Below are 21,399 nucleotides of genomic sequence, written 5' to 3' on the forward strand. Positions count from 1 at the left end.
TGAATAAAATTTCCTCATGGGAGAAAGTGGGAAAATTCAAATAATGAAGAAATTTTAAATCACCTGTTTTCTCAATCTCCAAAAGTAGATCGCACTGTTAATATTTTAGTGGATTTCTTTCCAGTCTTTCCTTTCTATACACAATAACACTTAAATAGAATTTGAGTCATATTTGTATACTGCTGTTTTCACTTATCACATAGTAAGCTTTTACTTAGGTTACTAAAAATCTTTAAAACCTGCCAATAAAATTTTACCAGCATTTAAGAGACACCTGCAAAATTGGAGCGTGTGTCTAAAATCACTTAAAATCCTAGATGTCTCTGTTAGATGAGATATGTTTATTACGCTATGAGGAGCACACTTCTATTTTCTCTTGGTGGCATCATGCACATCATATTCTGTCAGCAGCACTGTAAGCCACTAAGTTAGCATCAAAGACTGAGGAGGAAGGAGATCAGGAAAGGAACTAGAACTTGGTGGTGGTTTAGTATGTTTCGTATGTATTTTATTTAATCCTTACAACAATCTTGTGTTGGGTTTTTTTCCATTTTTCACATGTGAAAACGGAGGCCACACAACTAATATATATTAGAGCAGGGATTTGGAGCCATGAAGACTTAGATTCTGTGCCCATATTCTTTCAATTAAGCCAGCTACGGTTCTAATTAAACTCACTGTCTAGAGATGCCCAGTGTGCCTAAACTTGTGCTTCATTATATGGAATGATTTGAGAGCACTTGGGAAAGAAGGGAGTTTGAGGCTTAAGCTCTGAAATGCCTTATCTGTTGGCTTCCCATTAATATGGAAGATTCAGGCCTGGAGTACTGGGATTCACAACCCCATTTATCAGTCACAAAATCTAGAATAAGTTTTCTGGAAAAGAACATTTTTCTAATAATAAAATAGAATACACTAGACTGTTTACCTTTACTGTTAGCAGTAGTATCTTCAGATTCTTACTGAGTTTCTGTGTTATGTAATCCTGGGGAAACACAGGCGTCTAAGAGACCAGGGAAATACGTGGTTGTTATAGATGACACTAGGAGTAATAAATATAATGTTATTTGTTTTATTTTAACAGCTTTTTGTGCCTGAACCTCGTCCAGTTCCTAAAAATGATGTTGGATTTAAATATACTGTGAAACATCGACCATTTCCAGAAGAAGTGGATAAGATTCCTTTTGTGAAAGCAGATCTAAGCATTCCAGATTTGCATGAAATCGTCACTGAGGAAGTAAGAAAAATTATTGTTAGCTCTTGTTAAGGGAATGACTAAAAACATTCTTAAACAACTTCCATGGGCAAGACACTGCCTTTCTTTTAGTGTTATTAAAAGCGATTCATAAGATGACCTGGATCTCTGTTATCTGAGAGGTTACCATGTAGTAAGGCAAGTATAGATTGTGGCTGATTGAAAGTAATTACGTGTCTCTTAGAGAGAGGTGTCGCTGAGCTGTCTCGGCTGGTCTATGGTAATCTCAGTAGTGTGGTGAGATGATCACATGCTAGTGGAGGATATTTGGAAAAGGGAGACCAATTCAGAGACTGTTAGGACAGTCCAGGCAAGGGAAAGGAAGGACTACCTCACTGATAGTGGAAGTTTAAATATATGGAATGTATTGTAGAGGTAGACCCAGGTAGTCTCGAATTGCTGAGGGAAGGAAAAGAGCCAGAGAACTTTAGATTTTGAGTTTGAGTGAGAAGGAAGATAGCGGTGCCATTTACGCAAGTATGAACGTTATGAAGAGGACAGGTTTGGAAAGACAGGAAAAATTTATTTGGCTTTAGATTAATTTAGATAATTGGATGAAGTCACTGGTATCTTAGGTCATGAGAGAAGAATTTTAAGAGATGGGGGACAGAGGTCCGTCAGGGCCTGAGAGAGCAGAAGGGCAAGAGTAGAAGCCGCCTGCACTATTAAGTGCTAGTGAGATCAGGGAGAAGGGGCGCTAAGAGGAAGGGTCATGAAATTGTAGGTGACCTTTGATAGCAGGTTCCAGAGTGTTAAAGTGAGGGGCAGAATATAAGGGGCTGGGTAGTGAATGGTTAGTGAGAGGCAGTGAATCTAAACTACACTGTTAGCAGTAAAGGCAAGGCTACAGAGTGGATAATAGTGTGAGGAAATGACCTCACTGAGAAAAGCAAGACTAGTTTTTTCTTTTCTTTTTTTTTTAATTCAAGGATGGGAAGAGTATGAACATGCTTAGAGGTTGAAAGGAAGGAACCAGTGGAGAGTGGTCTGTATCTGCTAACACTGTAAGATGGACTGGGGGAAATGATAAGTAATAGAGTAAGGCCTTGGAGGCGGTAGGGTCAAGAGTCTGTGTGACTGTGTCTAGAAAAGGGATACTTCTGGTAAGACAGGAGAGGAGAGCGTAGGTGAAGATTCAGAGACATTTAAAGGTAGAAAGGAGGGAAATTGAAGGAGCTTATGTAAACTTTAATCTTAGTTCTTAGCAATGAACAAAGCGTTGAATCAAAAATGGGTCTTAAAATTGCCAGGCAGCTCACCTGAGGTTAAGTAACATTATTTGTAGTGAAGTTACTTAACTTACTCTGCTGACTTGCTTCAAAAGTCCTTGGGATCTGGAGGCATATGTAAAAAATTTGAATGGAATGGAGGTTGACAGAGGTGGGAATACGGAAGAATAAGGAAAGACACAGGCATTTATATGCTTAGAAGAAGGTATTAAGGTGTTAGATTTGGGGGTCTAGGCTTGGTTGGGAAGTAGATGAAGCCAGAAGGAAGCTAATGCCTGGGAAAATACAGGGAGGAATTGAATGCCTCACACTGAAGAGACAGCACTGCTCGGGGAGTGAAGCCATGGGAGAGCTGCAGGAAGGGGGTTTGTGATTAGAGAAGGGAATTTCAGAATTGTAGCTCTTGAAAGTACAGCGCATCTGAGGTACAAAATGTGCTCATGGATGGCCAAAGTTGTGAAAGTTGAGGAAGTTGTAGAAATAGAGGCCAGGCTGTTAGAAGGATCATTGCTCACCAAAGAGGATGAAGTTTTAACTAGGATTGATCGGAAGGGAAGTGTGGAGGGGTCAGTGGGAGTTTCTGAGAATGTAGTGGAGTAATCCGTATGGACCAAAACATGAGGGGGGTCACTGCAGGATGAAAGTAGACACTGATCTGGAAGGGCGCGTGAGAGCAACAACTCTTCCATCTTTCTTGCCTGCTAGAAAGGAAGCAGATACAGGATGGTTTCATTTATAGCAAGGAGATGAAGGAGTGATTGTTGAGGCTATACGGGAACTTTTTTGGTGTTTGTTTTAATGTTGAAACATGTTTGCTTGGTTGCATACTCTGTATTGAATTGAAACTCGATCACTGAAAATTATCTTCATTTACTTTGTTGCATGTAGCTTTATTTTCATTTTAAAATAAGATTAATCCTATTACTTTTATAATAATTCACCAAAAATGAAATATTTGCTTTATTTCAGTTGGAAGAGAGACATGAAAAATTAAGGAATGGCATGGCCCAGCAGATTGCTTATGAAATACACCTCGAACAACAAAGTGAAGAAGCATTGCAGAAGAGAAGTTTTCCTGATCCGATTACGGATTGTAAGCCCCCACCTCCAGCCCAGGAATTCCAAACAGCACGCCTTTTCCTTTCACACTTTGGGTTTTTGTCCTTAGAAGCATTGAAGGTAACTTTCTTAAACTTTTATGAGAATATATATTCATAAATTAACATTCAGCTGATGATAGCTAAAACATTTTTATGAGGCTAGAGGTAATTAAGAAAGAAAAACCTGATTAAATCTTAAGCTCTGCATGCAAGTAAATGAGATTCTGTGGTGCTGCAGGTTACTATACGAGTCCTTGACAGTCGGTCCTGTGAATGCTTTCAGAGTTCTTTCTGGGGAGACTGCTTTGATAATACCTCCAGCTCTGAATTTTCTTGGGTAATGTAGGACCCTGTTAGATATATAAGTGAAATCTACAGATAATTAGAAAAGGAATGTTAAAATCTTCCCCTAATAAAATCTATTACTAAAAGTATGGGCTACAGTTGGCTCTGCTCTTTCATGCCACTTTTAAAAAGGAGGAAGTATTTGCGAACCAGGCATTTCTTTTTTTTTTTGAGAAAGATTAGCCTAGAGCTAACTACTGCCAGTCCTCCTCTTTTTGCTGAGGAAGACTGGCCCTGAGCTCACATCCGTGCCCATCTTCCTCTACTTTATGTGTGGGACGCCTGCCACAACATGGCATGCCAAGCGGTGCCATGTCCACTACCTGGGATCCGAACCGGTGAACCCCGGGCCGCTGAAGCCGAACGTGTGCACTTAACTGCTGCGCCACCGGCCCGGCCCCCTAGGTGCTTCTGAAGTTGTACAGTTTCCAAGATGAGACCAGACTATCTAGGTTTGTGTCCGGGCATCACTACTTACCAGCTAGATGGTTTTGGCCAAGTTGCCCTACTTTTCTGAGTTTTAGTTCCTCATCTATAAAAAAAAATGGGGATTATAAAGGTATCCATCTCATTGTGGTTGTGTAAGGTGCTTCGTGTAGTACTTAACACAAAGTAAGCCAGCTTGTAAGGTGAATATTGCCATTATTCCTAATTCCATTATCCTTAAAACAATTTTACAAGGAAAGTGGTGCTATCCCTATTTTACAGATGTGGAGACAGAGGCTCAAAAATGTGAAATAGCTTCCCTGTGGTGGATTTGGGGTTTGTACTAAGGCCTCTCTCTTTTTTTCCCCTCAGATTTTTTTTTATTGAGGTTGTGATAGTTTACAACCTTGTGAAATTTCAGTTGTACATTATTATTTGTCATTCATATTATAGGTGCACTACTTCACCCTTCGTGCCCACCCCCCAGCTCCCTTTCCCCTGGTAACCACTAATCTGTTCTATTTGTCCATGTATTTGCTTATCTTCCACATATGAGTGGAGTCATATAGAGTTTGTCTTTCTCTATCTGGCTTATTTCACTTAACATAATACCCTTGAGGTCCATCCATGTTGTTGTGAATGGGACGATTTTATCCTTTTTTATGTCTGAGGAGTATTCCATTGTGTATATATACCGTATCTTCTTTATCCAGTCATCACTTGATGGGCACTTAGGTTCCTTCCACATCTTGGCTATTGTGGATAATGCTGTGATGAACATAGAGATGCATAAATCTCTTTGAATTGTTGATTTCAAGTTCTTTGGATAGATACCCAGCAGTGGGATGGCTGGGTCATATGGTATTTCTATTTTTAATTTTTTGAGAAATCTCCATACTGTTTTCCATAGTGGCTACACCAGTTTGCATTCCCACCAGCAGTGTATGAGGGTTCCTTTTTCTATACCACCTCTCCAACATTTGTTATTTTTTGTCTTGGTTATTTTAGTAGGGCCTCTTTCTTTTGGAAAGCACAACTGAGATTGCCAGGCAAGAAGTTGCTTATTGCACAGGTTGTCCTCTGCCCTTACTCCCTAGCATCTACTTGATCAAAGGTCATTTAACTTTTTGGGAAAGCAGGGAACATGGCTGGCTGATTTTGGATTTCAGCATATAGATGGAAGATATTTTACGTTGTAGAAAAGTGAGTTGGTGATGGGGAGTATGAACATAAAAACTCTTTTAAAATGTAGAAGAAAAGAGGAGAGAGGAAAACAATGAGAAATACAGTGGCAAATATGGAAGACAAGGAACAAAGATACAACGTACAAATGATTAGTGATATTCCTAATGGAGAAATTTGAACAGAATAGAAGCAGTAGATAAAAATATACTGGAAGAAAATTATTACATCCCCTAAGCTGAAGGGAGACAAGAACCCTAATAGCACTGTCTCTGAGATAGTAATTTTCCATTCATGTTATCTATGCTAGTTGAGAATTTTAAGTTTTCTAGAAAATAATTCTCATGCTTTTTTCTCATCTGTGTGAGAACATAAGAAAAAGTCAGAAAGTTCCCTGGTTTATGAATCTTAGCACCTCATTCTAATAACTTAAACCTGACAGCACACATAAAAAAAAGCTATAAACCAATCTTATTTTTGATTTTGTGTACAAAAATATTAACGAGAATGCTAGTAAAACTCAATGCAGCAGCATGTTAAGCAAATTACCTTCCACAACCAAGTAAGATTTATCCTAGGAACTCAAGGCGAGTTAGCTATTGAGAAATATTAATAAAGCCATTAAGAAAGTAATTTGATCCTCTTAGCAGACCAATCAATAAAACAATATATCAGTATTCAGTAGAACAATATTCATTCTGATTTAAAAAAAAAAAAAACAAGAAAACAAAAGCTTAACCAGGACCAGTAAAGTCGATCTCATTAAATGGCAGACCGTGAGAAACTAGAAGGACCCTCTGTTAAAATCAGCGGCACAGGGTATCTACCTTAACCACTATTTAACAGTGAGAATTTTTAGTCAATGAAATTTTTCTTTACTTTAAAATAATTGTAGATTAACAGAAAGTTGCAAAAAAAAGAGAGAGAGGTTTCTCCCACTGGTAACATCTTACCATAACTATACTACAATGTCAAAACCAGGAAAATCAATGAAATATTAAAAGAAACTAAATAAGAGGTAAAAAGCCATTGGAAAGAAGACAGTTCACAGGTAATGTGACTTCTAATTAGACAACCATAAGAGATTCAATAAAATGTTTGAAATAAATGAGAAAACTAAGATCACCACACAAAAAAGTACAGAAATTAAAGACTGCAGCTGTAATATCCAGTTAAAAATATGATTCAGGGACCAGCCCGGCCTGGTGGCTCAGCGGTTAAGTGTGCATGTTCTGATTCGGCAGCCCTGGGTTTGCTGGTTTGGATCCTGGGTGGCAGACGTGGCATCACTTGGCAAAAGCCATGCTGTGGTAGGTGTCCCAAGTATAAAGTAGAGGAAGATGGGCATGGATGTTAGCTCAGGGCCAGTCTTCCTCAGCACAAAGAGGAGGATTGGCAGTAGTTAGTTCAGGGCTAATCTTCCTCAAAAAAAAAAAAAAAGAAGGGGACAAGCTGATGAAGCAGCATACTTAAAAAAGAAGAAGGGGACAAGCTGATGAAACAGCATACTTAAAAAAGAAGAAGGGGCCGACCCCGTGGTGTAGTGGTTAAGTTTGTATGCTCCACTTTGGCAGCCTGGGGCTCGCAGGTTTGGATCTCAGGCGCAGACCTAACACTGCTTGTCAAGCCACGCTGTGGTGGCATCCCACATAAAATAGAGGAAGATTGGCACAGATGTTAGCCCAGTGACAATCTTAGATGGATTTTGACAAAAAGAGAAAGATTGGTAACAGATGTTAGCTCAGGGCCTTTCTTACAAAAAAGAAAAGAAAATTTGGAAGCTTTGCCTTACAAGGTCTGTTACAGCATGCTAAAGGTAGATCCACAATTCGTTATCCATGATTTCAAAATAAAAACTGAAAACCGGGAGTTTTTTTGTAGCAGATTCGTCGAGTGGCAAAATCTGACCAGAATTAACACTAGGCTCTTTGTAGTCTTTACTTATTTCACTTAGTGTGAATACTCTTCGGTTTCCCTTGCAGAAATGTTAGTGTCTTTGGTTGTAGGATGTTGCCCCAGCCCTTGCTAGGAATGTTACGTAACAGACTAGAAGACCAGGCTTATAATCCTTGCTAATGTAGAAAAGAGTAATCCTTGCCATCTCTGGTGGGTGCGTTCCTGAAAAATACCATGGATGGCAAAATCTTGTTGGGCAAGATCAGATCTCAAAGAAGATAAGGGATTAGGGGAAAACAAAACAAAACAATGCATTTTAAAAAATTAATAGCCGTCATTTTTTAAAGCAGTTTTAGGTTTGCAGAACAATTGAGCAGAAAGGACAGAGAGCTCCCATATACCCTCTCCCCCTCCCCACCCCACTCCCCAGTTTCCCCTATTATTAACATCTTGCATTAGTGTGGTACATTTGTTAAAATTGATGAACCAGTATCCATGCATTGTTAATTGAAGTCCATAGTTTACGTTAGAGTTTACTCTGTCTTGTACAGTTCTGTGGGTTTTGACAAATGTATGATAACATGTGTCCACCATTACAGTATTGTACAGAATTAGTTTCACTGCTACTGTACTCTGCCCATGCACCCCTCCTTCTCTGCCTCCCCCAACCACTGGCAACCACTGACCTTTTTACTGGCTCCACAGTTTTGCCTTTTTCAGAATGTTTTATAGTTAGAATCATGCATAGCCTTTTCAGATTGGCTTCTTTCACTTAGCAGTATGCAGTTAAGGTTCCTCTGTGTGTTTTTGTGACTTGATAGCTCATTTCTTTTTATTGCTAAATAATATTCCATTGTATGGATGTATTAGTTTATTTATCCATTCATTTAGAGAAAGACATCTTGATTGCTTCCAAGTTTTGGCAATTATAAATAAAGTTGCTATAAACATTTATGTGCAGGTTTTTGTTAGACATAAGTTTTTAATTCATTTGGCTAAACACCAAGGTGTGTGATGACTAGTTTGTATGGTAAGACTATGTTTAGCTTTGCAAGAAACAGCCAAACTGTCTTACAAAGTGGCTTACCATTTTGCATTCCAACCAGTAATGAATGAGAAAAAAATGCATTAAAAAAATTGCTAGAAGGTATGATGTAGAGAAAATAGGATCCGAAATTATATGAATAATACTCAGTTGTCTTTAACAAAAAAAGACAAAAGAACTTGAAGGAAGTACACAAGAATATTAAATAGTTTCTTTAGGCTTATGGTTGTGCTTATTCCTGCCACTTTATAATTTTTTTACCTATTAAACTGTGAGCAAGTCATGCTTTTATAATTAGAATAGTGAAAAGAGATGATAATTCTTTCTTTCTTTCTGTGGTGGTAGGAACCTGCAAATAGTCGTCTACCTCCTCACCTTATTGCACTTGACTCTACAATACCTGGATTTTTTGATGACATTGGATATCTGGACCTCTTGCCATGTCGTCCCTTTGACACAGTTTTTGTTTTCTATATGAAACCGGGTCAGAAAACAAACCAGGAGGTAAGATTTCCAGATTGAGGGGATAATTTTTTATGCAATAAATACGAAAAATTGTACATGGCTTGTGCTTATCCATAGTAGGAGATGAGTTGTACTTGATGCTTAAAGACTTGTGAACAAGTTCTGAAACTGAGTTAATGAAAACTATGATGCCAAGAGTCCTGAGTGTTTTGACTCTCCATGAATGTGATTTAGAGAAGAGCTATAGCATGTCTTTTTTCCCCTTAAGGAATTCAGATTATAAGAGAAAAGAAGTGAAAATACAGAAGGTTAACCACAAGAAGGTAAAGCTAGGCCTGATTGCTTAGAAAGAGTAAAACAACAGCAACAAATATTTACCGAACATCTTCCCTGTGGCTCAGTGTGCCAGGATATGGAGGGGAATAACAGTCTTCTTGTCAGAAGCTCCCCTTTGAGCTAATTTCATGGACAAATAATCTCAGTTGAGGCATGCATAGTGTGCACTGGGGGAAAATAACACCTGAAATTAAGTAAAAGATAAAAACAGAAGACTAAGTAAAACACAGCTGGATGTGTTTCATAAAGAGACTAGGAGAAGGATGAAGAAAAATACAGGATGGGTGAGAATGGGAAGTTGAGAGCAAAAGGCAAGGGATTTGAAGTGTGTGTTGGAAATCGATAGTTGAAACATGGAGTGGGGCAGGTAGTTACCAACTGTCACTAGGAAAGGGCCAAAGGAAGATCTGTGAAATACAGTGTTCAGATGCATAGGGCGCTGTGACTATATGATCTTGGAATTTTACTGTAATCATTGTAAGACCATTAGGTAATCAAATTGAGCAGAGCTTAAGAAATTTCCAGAGTCACAAAATGTTTGTTTATAGTGCTGTTTCCAGTTATTGGTGAGCTGCTAGAAAAGGAGATTGATTTATAAGAAAGTTCTTCTCATTTCATGTTATTGAATCAATAAATATTTAGTAAGTGTCTGCTATCAGTTAGGTGCCAGGATTATAGTGGTGAACTAGATCTTAGATTCATTTCTAGCTGCCAGCCGGTGGCTTGCAAGTTGATTTTGACTCACTTATTGCATCTTGACTAAATTTTCAGAAGTTTTTTATTTTTTATTTTATTTTTTTACGTCAGACAGGTAATGTGCTGACATTGTAACAAGGTTTGTGGGAGGCACATCTCACACAACAGCAAGAACACCCAATCATCACACTTAAGAACTACAAAAAGATCGATAAATTGTTTATTTAAAAGTTTTACTTCTGAATAAAAATTTTAATTTGAAGAAAACTGGAGCTGGCTGTCAAATCAGTTTCCTGGCACTTATAAGAATATGAAGGGATATGGGTGAACTAAACAGTACACTTCTAAAGACAAGAGAGAACGTGTTTAAGAGATGATAGCCTGGCAGTGATGCACAGTGGATTGAGAAGTAATAACTTAACACCCCATATTTTGACTTTATCAGGCCTCCGGATGGTCTTGATGTAGATTAGCCTTGCATGAACCGTATCAGTGATCTGTGGACTGGCTGTATCACAGTCGTTTGGGGGAGCTTTTAAGAATAGTAATTCCAGGATCCTGCCTCTGCTGATTCTGATGTAGGAGGTCTGGAGTGGGCTAAGAGAATCTTACGTTTAAGAAATTCTTTAAGTGGTTTTGATACACTTCTCTCCCCCTTTCATTTTTAATTTGTACAGGATTTCTCGTTTTCCTTCCTTTAGCATAGAGTTTTCAACAGCAGCACTATCACTATTTGGGGACAGATAATTATTTTGGGAGCTGTCCTGTAAGTAAGACATTTAGTAGCATCTTTGGCTTCTCCTCACGAGATAACCAGTAGCACCCCACCAGTTGTGATAACAAAAATGTCTCCAGACATTGCCAGATGTCCCCTGGAGGGCAAAATCAGCTCCATTAGAACCACTGTTTTAGAAGAAGGGACTTTTCTTTCTGAGGCCGGTGAAAAGGCCAGGTGTTAAGTTTGGTACTTAGTGAAGAGGAGAGAACCTTCTAGTCACTTCATTTTTTCCTGGAATGACTACATTCTCTTCTTTGGACTAAGAGAAGGATGTTTTCATGCTCATTTATTAATTATACCTAATCTTTATTGAATTTTTAATAGATTTGTGCTTTTGATAACATTTGTCAAGATTTGTAATTAAATAATCACATACCTATGTAATGTTTCTCACTAATCAGACAGTAAACTCTGAAGGTGGGGGCATAGGGTTTTTGTTTACTTTTTATAAACCTGTCTGGTTCAATAGTTGTTTGCTAGGGAGGGAGATAAGGGCTTTACTTGCATTGTCTTACTTAATCTTTACAACCATCATTATTATCCAGACTTTCTAGGTGAAGAAACTGAAACAGTGGGGTTAAGAAACTTGCCCAAGGCCCAGCCAGCATTTGAACCCAAATCTGTTTAACTCAAAAGCATGCATTTTTAACAATAGTGATATAGTCATAAGTTTATTCTGAGCTTGGACTCGATTTGTCAGACACATCAAAGCTAACCACTTTTTATGAAGATTTATTTTGATATGCTCTTTTGTTGCCTTCATTATAGTTGATGATTGGTATGTATTTCAGATTCTAAAGAATGTGGAGTCTTCCAGAAATGTTCAGCCACATTTCCTAGAATTTTTGCTCTCTCTTGGCTGGTCAGTAGATGTGGGCAAACACCCTGGTTGGACTGGGCACGTTTCTACTAGTTGGTCTATTAACACTTGTGATGATGCTGAAGGACCCGAACAAGGTAAAACTCGTAACGGTCATTTGTTTTTTCTTGTTTTGTTACTCTTGATTTTTTCCCCTTTATTATGAGTTTGTAGGCTTATTAAAAAAACAAAGCAACAGGTGTATAAAGGAGAATCCTCCTTTTCCTAATCCTGGACCTCATAGGAAGTCACTTAATAATAGTTTGCATGTTCTTCCAGACATTTTCTGTGTGTATGTATATAATGATAGAGTTAATTAATACAAAATTAATGGCTTAATTATCATAAGGCTAATAAGTTCCTTTTTTATAGTGTGAGTAAACAAATTCCATTTGCTATAACAATATTATAATAGGGCTGGCGTGGTGGCTCAGCAGTTACGTTCGCATGTTCCGCTTCTCGGCGGCCCGGGGTTCACCGGTTCGATTCCCTGGTGCGGACATGGCACCGCTTGGCACACCATGCTGTGGTAGGCGTCCCACATATAAAGTAGAGGAAGATGGGCACGGATGTTAGTTCAGGGCTAGGCTTCCTCAGCAAAAAGAGGAGGACTGGCGGTAGTTAGCTCAGGGCTAATCTTCCTCATAAAAAAAAAAAAAAATTATAATAATTTTAGGCTATCTATAACTAACAATACAGTTTACTCAGAAGTGTACTTTGTCTAATAAATGTAGTTTTCTATTAAGAGGCATGTTTGATAGACTTTGTGGCTATCATTAAAGGTTACATTCTTGGGATATTATATAAAAACCTTTGTAGTAAACAGCTGACCATCTCTGACAGATTCGTGCCCATCTCTACAAACCCTCCTAAGGAACTATAGTCAGGGTAACAAGTACCACAGCAATTATAAATTTAAACTTGCGAACTTTGCCCCACCTGGCTTATGTTCTTTGTTCTGAGGGCTCCTGAAGTCACCAGAAGGTTAATTTTGTCTCTCTGAAGTAGGTAATGCCTGTGTCCAGTGCTTTGAATTATCAGAGTTCCTCCGTCAACACGATTATACTCTCTCAAGGTTTCCCATTAAATACCATTGTGACTTGTGGCATGAAGATTTTTCTTATTTCAGCTAAGGCTGAAGCAAAGTATTGGGGATATACTCTAATTTTAATTTCCACATATCTTTTAATATGTGCTTGAGTATATTTATAGACTAAATTTCCATAAGTAGAATTGATAAAGGATATAAACATTTTTCAGTTTGATAAAAATGTAAGTTGGATGCTTATTGTTGCAAGTAACAAAACCTGACCCAAACTGGTTTAGATTTTAAGGGTCATTTATTGCTTTACGTAACTGAAAATTCCAGAGATTAGTATACATTTTTGTTGTCACTTGATCGGCATTCCTATTCTATTTCTCTGTAATTTTCCTTCACCTCTGCTCTCCATGTGTTGACTCTGTCCCCAGCCTGGCTTCTCTCACAGTAGGAAAAAGGCATTTCCAGGCATTGCATTCGGTGTACCACACTAGCCTGAAGAGAAGAGATTAGCTGGGTCTCAGAACCTCCCTACTCCCCAGATCCTGAGACATGCAGTGACTGGACCACCGTGAACCTGTTGCTATGGCAAGAGAGATGGAATGACCCTATAGATATAGGAAAGGTAGAGCTGGTATGAAGGGTCAGTCCCACCCACAGTTCAGGCCTGCTTCAGAGGAGGGGAGGGTGAGGTGGGTGTTGAGGCAGTAACCACAGTGTCTACTACAGTAGATGCAAAGTGCCTTCCCAGCCTCTAAACTAGGAGTCAGCAAACTACAGCCCGTGTCTGTTTTTGGAAATAAAGTTTTATTGGAATTCAGCCAAACTTATTTATGTATTGTCTATGACTGCTTTCCTGCTACAATGGCAGACTTGAGTAGTCCTGGCAGAGACCATATGGTCTGCAAAGCCTTGTTTACTGTCTGATCCTTTACAGAAAAAGTTTACTAGCCTCTGCTCTAAACTTCCTGTTGGCCATGTATGTTAGGTATCTTCCAATCTGTTAAATGAGAAATTTCCTGTTTTTTAGTTGTGATTGAGTTTCAGCATCTTTTCGTATTTTTCTTTCTTTCTTGAGAACTACTTGTTAATTTCCCTTCCCCAAATTTTTTGTCAGGTTGTTGGTCTTTAATGTATTATTGGTAAGACGTTGTGTTCATTTTATTTATTTATTTATTTATTGAGCAAGATTACCCCTGAGCTAACTACTGCCAATCCCCCTCTTTTTGCTGAGGAAGACTGGCCCTGAGCTAACATCCATGCCCATCTTCCTCTACCTTATATGTGGGATGCCTCCCACAGCGTGGCTTGAAGCCAAGCAGTGCCGTGTCCGCACCCGGAATCCAAACCAGCAAACCCCGGGCCACTGAAGCGGAATGTGCGAACTTAATTACTGCAGGCCCCTGTGTTCATTTTAATTGAGAACTATGCTAGCTCTCAGGAATGTTACTTTTATTAATTCAGTTTTGCTGGCTTAGAGCAGATACTATTACTAAAACTGCCTGTACATTTTAATATTATATCACTGATCATTGGGGAAAATGGAGCAGAAACAGAGCAGAGGAGCAGTAGAGAGAGACCAGGGACAGGAATGCCATAAAAGCAGGAGAACACACACAGACACCTGCCTCCACCCCTTCAGAGGGACTGTGGTGGTCTTCTTTCTTTTCATTATTTCCTCGTCCAAAAAGACTGTCCCTTCATACAGATGAGCTAAAGGCCCTGCTAATCAGAAGTAGTCTGATTTAGAGTAATTTCAGAAACTATGAAATTAAGATTTTATGATTTAAAGTAGAGTAAAGACATTTAATGAACATTTATAGTTTATTCTTACACACTAATCGGTTCTTGTTGAAAACATACCTTCTTATTAATCACTTTATTAACTAGTTAAAATTTCACGAGCAGGATGATATTGGTTTTTTCCCACTTTTTGGAGCAATAATGTAGTGTTTCTTATTTCCAGATGAAGTGATTTCCTCTGAAGATGTTGGGGCTAGCATTTTCAATGGACAGAAGAAAGTGCTGTATTATGCTGATGCCCTTACGGAAATAGCTTTTGTGGTTCCTTCTCCTGTGGAGTCCTTAAGTAAGAGCATTTTTTGTATGGTGCTGTTTTAGGATCTGTTTTTGTATTCACCAGTTTGTACAGTGTTATTGCATTGGAGAGGTTCTGAAGTCATCCAAGGCATTCCTCGGCTTCTGAGACATGATAGCTTTAGACTATGCAAAGGTACAGGATGTTAGCTTCTCTTAACTTTCTTAAGGAAAGTAGTTAAAGACAAGCAGACTGACCCTCTGATAATTTTTAAATAATGAAGGAGACCCACTTCAACTCATTTTTCGTGTTTCTTTAATTATTTAATCAATATGTAGAAGCCTTGTTTTCCACTTGATTCATTTTTTTCTTTAATTCTGAGTGAGTGCCCACCTATTTCCCTGTTTTTGTGTGAGAGCCTTTGTATGGAACCTCAGAAAATCCTGCAGTTGGAAGGCTCTCATGCTGGCACCTGGCTGGTTTTCTAACATCAAGTGGGAGAAACTTCAGCAGCCTAGAAAAGACAGTGATCAAGCCTGTTCTTCTTAAGGATCAGGAGTGATTATTATTTCTCAGTCTAAACTCATAGTCTTATTTTGCCTAGAACCTTTGCTTCTTGCAAATTAAGCCTGTTTCTTTGTGCCTGACCAGGTGGTAGGTGGAAAACTTCACCTCCTTCTTCACTGAGACCATGTGTAGGATGGGGTGCTACACGTCACACTTTGACAGTCTCATCTTTAGGCTAATGACTTTTCGTGTGCCCTACCTCGGCAGCCTCCTAACCTTTGTACTTGGACTCTTGATTTTTCACTCTTGGCCCTCCCTATCTCATACTCTGGGGCCAATTGTGTTCCGGCAGGAGTGACCTTCCATGGTCTAGGTCAGTATCTTAGCAGCTGTTTGCCTTTATGTCAAAGCTGTAATCTGCCACCCTAATTCCGGGAACCAGGCTCTGTCTGTCCTCCATGGACTGAGTCCCTGCCTAGTGTCTCTGGCCCATCCTGTTTGCACCAACGCAGTCCTCCCAGAGATAGATCCTTGTCCTTGCACTGTAGTTCCCACAGTTAGGTCTTTACCTCCTGTCATGACACAGCCTCCCTACCAACTGTGCTCCTGCTCCTGCTCAGCCTCCTCCTGTTTCTTGAGATTTGTCTGTCTTTGTTTTTGTTTTTTATAAATCTCTGTGTGCTTGTCTCCAACTAGATCACACCTTAATCACAGAGACAAGGTCCTCTGTAGCTTTGGGGTGCCCCAGTGCTACTTGGCACTGTGCTGCATGATTGAATATATAATCAAAGTAATTCAGAGAATAGCAGATGGCTTTTATTATATTCTACATCTAAAAAGTCAAATATTTTCTACTCTTACCTCAGTTATCCTGTAAAGCAGGAGCCGGCATACCACAGCATACAGATTAGATTCAGAACACTAGGAACAGGCTTTACATTTGTAAAGGTTGTAAATAAAATATGAAGAATATACAATGGAGACCTGTATGTCCAGCAAAGCCTAAAATATTTATTACCTGATCCTTTACAGAAAAAGTTTGCCAAACCTTGATCTAGAAGCGATGTTTCGCTTAAGTGACTTAGGTTAAACTATTAATATAACTGGTTTTAACACTTTTGCTCCAAAGAAGTAGTGGGTATTACAATTATTTATTTTCTTTACCCCCTAGATGATTCACTGGAAAGTAACATCTCGGACCAAGATAGTGATTCAAACATGGATCTTATGCCAGGAATTCTGAAACAACCATCCCTGACACTTGAGCTTTTCCCTAATCACACAGACAATCTTAATTCCTCACAAAGGGTAAGTCGCTTTGCTGATGTATCTCCAAAAATTTGTAGTGAAATGGGGGTAATTATAGAATCGTACCTGAAAAGCTTTTAAGTTTAACCCAGAGTGTTATTATAGCAGTACTGATTCATTAGTATCTTTTTTATTTTTTCAATCAAATTCTCAGAATTTCTCTTTTTCAGCTTTCAACAAATAGTTCATTCTAAGACAGCCTTTGTTGTTTTCCTTGACTTAGCCATTCTGGTACCATGCTGGGTTCTTTCACCCCTTCCTTCTCAAGCCTAGGTTTTTATTTGGTCCCTGAAATAATCCACTAAAGGTACAGCAGTGCTATGCACTTCACATGTTTAATCATGCAACATTCAACTTAAACAAGTATGACTATATATAAATGGTAGCATTTGGGAGAATAGCCCAGTGTCTGAATAAACATGCTGAGTGAGGCACACAGTGGCTATTATAAGAAGAGAGCATTTTGCTTTTTTTTTTTTAAAGATTTTATTTTTTCCTTTTTCTCCCCAAAGCCCCCCGTACGTAGTTGCATATTCTTCGTTGTGGGTTCTTCTAGTTGTGGCATGTGGGACGCTGCCTCAGCATGGTCTGATGAGCAGTGCCATGTCCGCGCCCAGGATTCGAACCAAAGAAACACTGGGCCGCCTGCAGCGGAGTGCGCGAACTTAACCACTCGGCCACGGGGCCAGCCCCTGAGAGCATTTTGCTTTTATACTTTTTTCTTACTATATCAGTGGATATTGTGCCTTTATCTGTGTTTTTCCCTCGTGTTATCTCTAAATCCTTACTGGAAAGTGGTCAAGTAGTGATAGGAAGAGTACAGGATCAGTTCATAAGTATAAGAAGATTGATTTAGAACAAATAAAAAAAAAAAAAGTATAAACTTGACTGAAGCCATTCTTCCGTTTTACAAGATTTTAATTTGGCTCCTTCTATAGTGAAAATTATTTTTAACATAGGTATATGGTTAGTATGGGAGAGATTTTCACCTTTAAAATTGATTTAGGAGAAAATAGTTAAGTTGTATAAGACTCTCTGAAGTAGAGTGATTTTGAAAATCAGAGTTGCTTACAAAGGTTTCACAGAATATGGTTAGGAGATGAACGAGTCAGTGTTGGCAGTAATGCAGGACTTGAGTCAGATCCATAGTCGGTGACTGGCTGCCCTTGTACTCATCTTCTGAATGCCAGCAGCCTTAAAATCCAAAGAGTGACAACTCTTAAAGCATCATGTTTTTATTGCAGACTACTAACAAACTAAAAAAAGAAAAATCACTATCTTAATAGATGCAGAAAAAGCAGTTGACAAAAACTTAACACTCATTCATGAGGAAAACTTTCAGCACTCCATAAATAGAAGGGAACTTCCTCAACCTGAAACAGCTCTACCAACAACCCACAGCTCACATTATACTGATACCTTACACATTATTCTTGAAGTTTTCCCCCTGAATGGAGGACGAGGCAAGGATGTCTCCTCTCACCACTTCTGTTCAACGTGGTAGTGGAGGTCCTGTACTGGGATATTTCTGTCTTGTTAGACAAGAAAGAGAAGTAAAATGCATAAAGATTGGAAAGGAAGAAATAAAACTCTGTGTGGTTGCTGATGGCATGATCATGTATGTAGAAAATACTGAGGAATCTATTTTTAAAAATCTACCAGATCTATTGAGCAAGGTTTCAGGGAAGAAGATCAATGTGTTAGGTGGAATTCTAAGATGACCCCCAATGACTCTTGCCCTTGTATAATGTCCTCCCCTTGCATGTGGGTGGAACCTGTGAATATGATGATATATCCTGTGATTATGTTACCTTATATGGCAAGGAGGTTTTGTTGATGTAACTAAGGTTACTTGCAGTTAATCAAGAGGAAAAATACCCAGGTAGGCCTGACCTAGTCACAGGAGCCCTTTAAATCTAGGGCTGGAAGACAGAGATGGAGGAAGTCAGAGATTCAAAGCTGATTAGGAGCCATGATGCTAAGAAAATAGTCCATGAGTGTGGCTGGATGTCTGTAACTAGTTTGGGAAAAGTCTCTTGGTCACAGTTGTTTTTTGTGAATACCAGAATAGAAACAAGAATCCAGGGGAGTTGCCATGGTCTCTTGTCATCTGGTAAAGATATGTATATTTCTCTGCTAATAAAGCAGTTTTATTTTTAAAATTCAAGGATGGGATTCTCCCTTCTGTACACATAGCTTTGTGTAGGGCTTTAGCATAAACTCAGCTATGCTGCATGCCCTAAAAATGATGAAGCTCAGAGTGCCAGTTTGCTAATGGGGAGCCACATAGTCCTGCTAGCCTCTCAAAGAAACCTAAAGCTGATTGGGTGGGCAGGGAAGCCAGAAGCAAACTGTGCCTGACAGCAAAGACCTAAGCAACTCTTTTTTTCTTTCTGCCGACAAGAAAAAGGAATTCGGGGGGTCTAGGTTGTAGTAGGAAATACTTGGTCTGAGAACTAGGAATAACTTTCTAATGGAACATTTAAGAAATTAGAATCCCCAGGCAAATCAGGGATGTTGCTGTGAGGGGGAAAGCTTACTGCTTTCTGGCCATAGAGGTAGACTCAGAGCCTTTTAAGCTCTCACTAAGACATAGCACACAAATTTAATTTTTATTAGTGTCACATAATTGTTTAGTATTTCTTACCTTTTTTTCCTTTGAGGATTTTAGGCCTTCATTTCCTTGATCTAGGTTGAGACTTGATAAACAGAGGAGCTGAAGAAGAGCTTTTTTGCAAATGTATTTCACACTTTTTTTCTGAAATGATTGCCCATGACCTGATACTGTCACTGGGCAGCTTGATGAATGTATGGTTTTAGTTTTATTAAGCCAGTTATTTTTTCTCCCCCCTCTTCTGCTTTTCTCTGCCTCATATAGCTCAGTCCCAGTTCCAGAATGAAGAAGTTGCCTCAGGGTCGCCCTGTGCCTCCCCTTGGACCTGAGACAAGAGTTTCTGTAGTTTGGGTGGAACGCTATGATGATATAGGTACTGTATAAGGACTTTGTCCATAAATAAAATTAGCATAGAATGACAGTGACTTGCTGAATGTCTAAGCAGCAGCATAGGCATGGTGTGGTGGGCCAAGAACTGGGTTTGGAGTTGAGCAAGCCTGGGTTTGAATCCCAGTTCCACTACTCATTTAATTTCTTTAAGCCTTGGACTACTTATCTGTTAAATGGAGACATTCTTGACACTCATTTCAGAGTCCTGAAGATCTGATGAGACTGGTGGGTATGAAGTCTTTAGCTCTTCTTGGTATGACAGTGGTTTGTTGCCACTGCACGTAGCTCCCAGTCACCCTGCGACCTCTGGAAAGGGGAAGGGGGAGCGCTTCCCTCACCCCCTTTCCACGAACCCTGCTGTGTCTAGTTTTAGTGTAGAGATTAACAGAAATTCTGCTATGAATAAGTTTCTCGTGAGTTTTATGTAAGCAGTATCAGAGCATTAGAAATGCGTATTTAACCTACGGTCTCCTGCAGCTCAGAATCTGGGGGAAAGTGTTGTAGTTGCCTTCCAGCCCCTCCAAAGCCCTCAAAGACTTCAGGTCATCTTCTCTCAAACCTCTCTGCTTTAGATGAACTGTAATAAAGGAGGGAGCATTCTTTTTTATTTATGAGGAATAGTCAGGATTATATATTTTAGGATGGCACAGTCCGTATATTTGTTGCCTACTTGTAAAGAGATTAGGAAATTAGATTTCCTATTATTTATTTAGGAAATAAGAGGGAGATATTAACTATAATGCTATTATTTTCTTCCAGAAAATTTTCCCCTGTCAGACCTGATGACAGAAATCAGTACGGGTGTGGAAACTACTGCAAATAGTAGCACGTCTCTGAGGTACACTGTTATTTGCTCAAAGTTTATCAGCATGTCTTTAAGCATAGAGAAGCCTATTTTTTAGATGTTGATTGCGGTTTAATCAAGAAATAAAGACTTTTAATGAAACAAAAGGGATGAAGGCAATAAGAAATAAACATAATTATTGGAAAAGAATCAAATTAGGAAGTTGTAGATAAATGTACAAGGTGATAAATTAGCAAGGATTTGTAAATGGCATAATTAATTACTGTTTTGCATTTATCTGCAGCAAAAAGACAAATGAAGAAGTGGAGGCAGTTAAGTATTAATGAAGACTGATAATAGGGTAGCAACAGTAGATAGAAATAATGGAATTAAATTGGCCAAAACATTCTGGATAGATAGCAGTTAAAATGTCCTTATCACATGAACTATTTAATGGAAAAATGTTTCTAAGTAAAATGTAATATGGTCATTCATCACTTAACAATGGGGCTACGTTCTGAGAAATGCGTTGTTAGGCAATTTTGTCATTGTGCAAACATCATAGAGTGCATTTACACAAACCTAGATGGTATAGCCTACTACGCACCGGGGCTATATAGTACTAATCTTATGGGACCACCATCGTATATGCAGTTTTTTGTTGACCGAAACATCATTATGTAGTGCATGACTGTACCAACTTTATTGTAATGTTAAGATTTCTATTTTAGCTCCCCATGCACAAAAAGGATTAAAAAGTTATGATTCCAAGAACAGTAACAATTTATCTGTATAGGTTTTATAGTTTCAGGGCTTTTAGCTTGCTTGTTTTTGGTTTAAACAAATACTTTAAAACAGCTTCAAGAGGTACAATTATCTTCTCCATTTTATAAATGGGATAAAATAGGCTCATAGAGGTTATTCCTCAATGTCACACATCCAGCAAATGAAGGAGAAAGCAATCTGAACCCAGGCCCCGACCCCAAATGGTAACTTCATCTCCCACATCACAGACTTACCCTTAATATCAAGTTAAACTTGATATTTTAGCTTTGAGTAAGTCCCTTCTATTTACATGATCTGATTCATTTTGCATGTGTTAGATTA

General features: G+C 38.8%; 1 protein-coding gene and 1 non-coding gene across 15 annotated transcripts in view; one reads left to right on the top strand and one right to left on the bottom strand.

Moving 5' to 3' along the window:
• RALGAPB (Ral GTPase activating protein non-catalytic subunit beta) overlaps positions 1–21,399 on the top strand; it is a 91,282-nt gene that overhangs the window by 63,757 nt on the left and 6,126 nt on the right. For all 14 annotated transcript variants that reach the window (XM_023626551.2, XM_023626552.2, XM_070247473.1 and 11 more), the window contains 8 exons: positions 1,085–1,237; positions 3,454–3,663; positions 8,824–8,982; positions 11,545–11,710; positions 14,618–14,740; positions 16,368–16,504; positions 19,383–19,491; positions 20,268–20,346. In XM_023626551.2, the coding sequence (XP_023482319.1) occupies positions 1,085–1,237; positions 3,454–3,663; positions 8,824–8,982; positions 11,545–11,710; positions 14,618–14,740; positions 16,368–16,504; positions 19,383–19,491; positions 20,268–20,346 (1,136 nt within the window). The remainder of the gene's footprint in view (positions 1–1,084; positions 1,238–3,453; positions 3,664–8,823; positions 8,983–11,544; positions 11,711–14,617; positions 14,741–16,367; positions 16,505–19,382; positions 19,492–20,267; positions 20,347–21,399) is intronic.
• LOC111770090 (small nucleolar RNA U13) lies at positions 10,081–10,184 on the bottom strand. Its single transcript, XR_002803034.1, has one exon. It is a non-coding gene; the product is annotated as a small nucleolar RNA U13 (small nucleolar RNA).

This window comes from Equus caballus, chromosome 22 (assembly GCF_041296265.1).
Source record: "Equus caballus isolate H_3958 breed thoroughbred chromosome 22, TB-T2T, whole genome shotgun sequence".
NCBI lineage: Eukaryota > Metazoa > Chordata > Mammalia > Perissodactyla > Equidae > Equus > Equus caballus.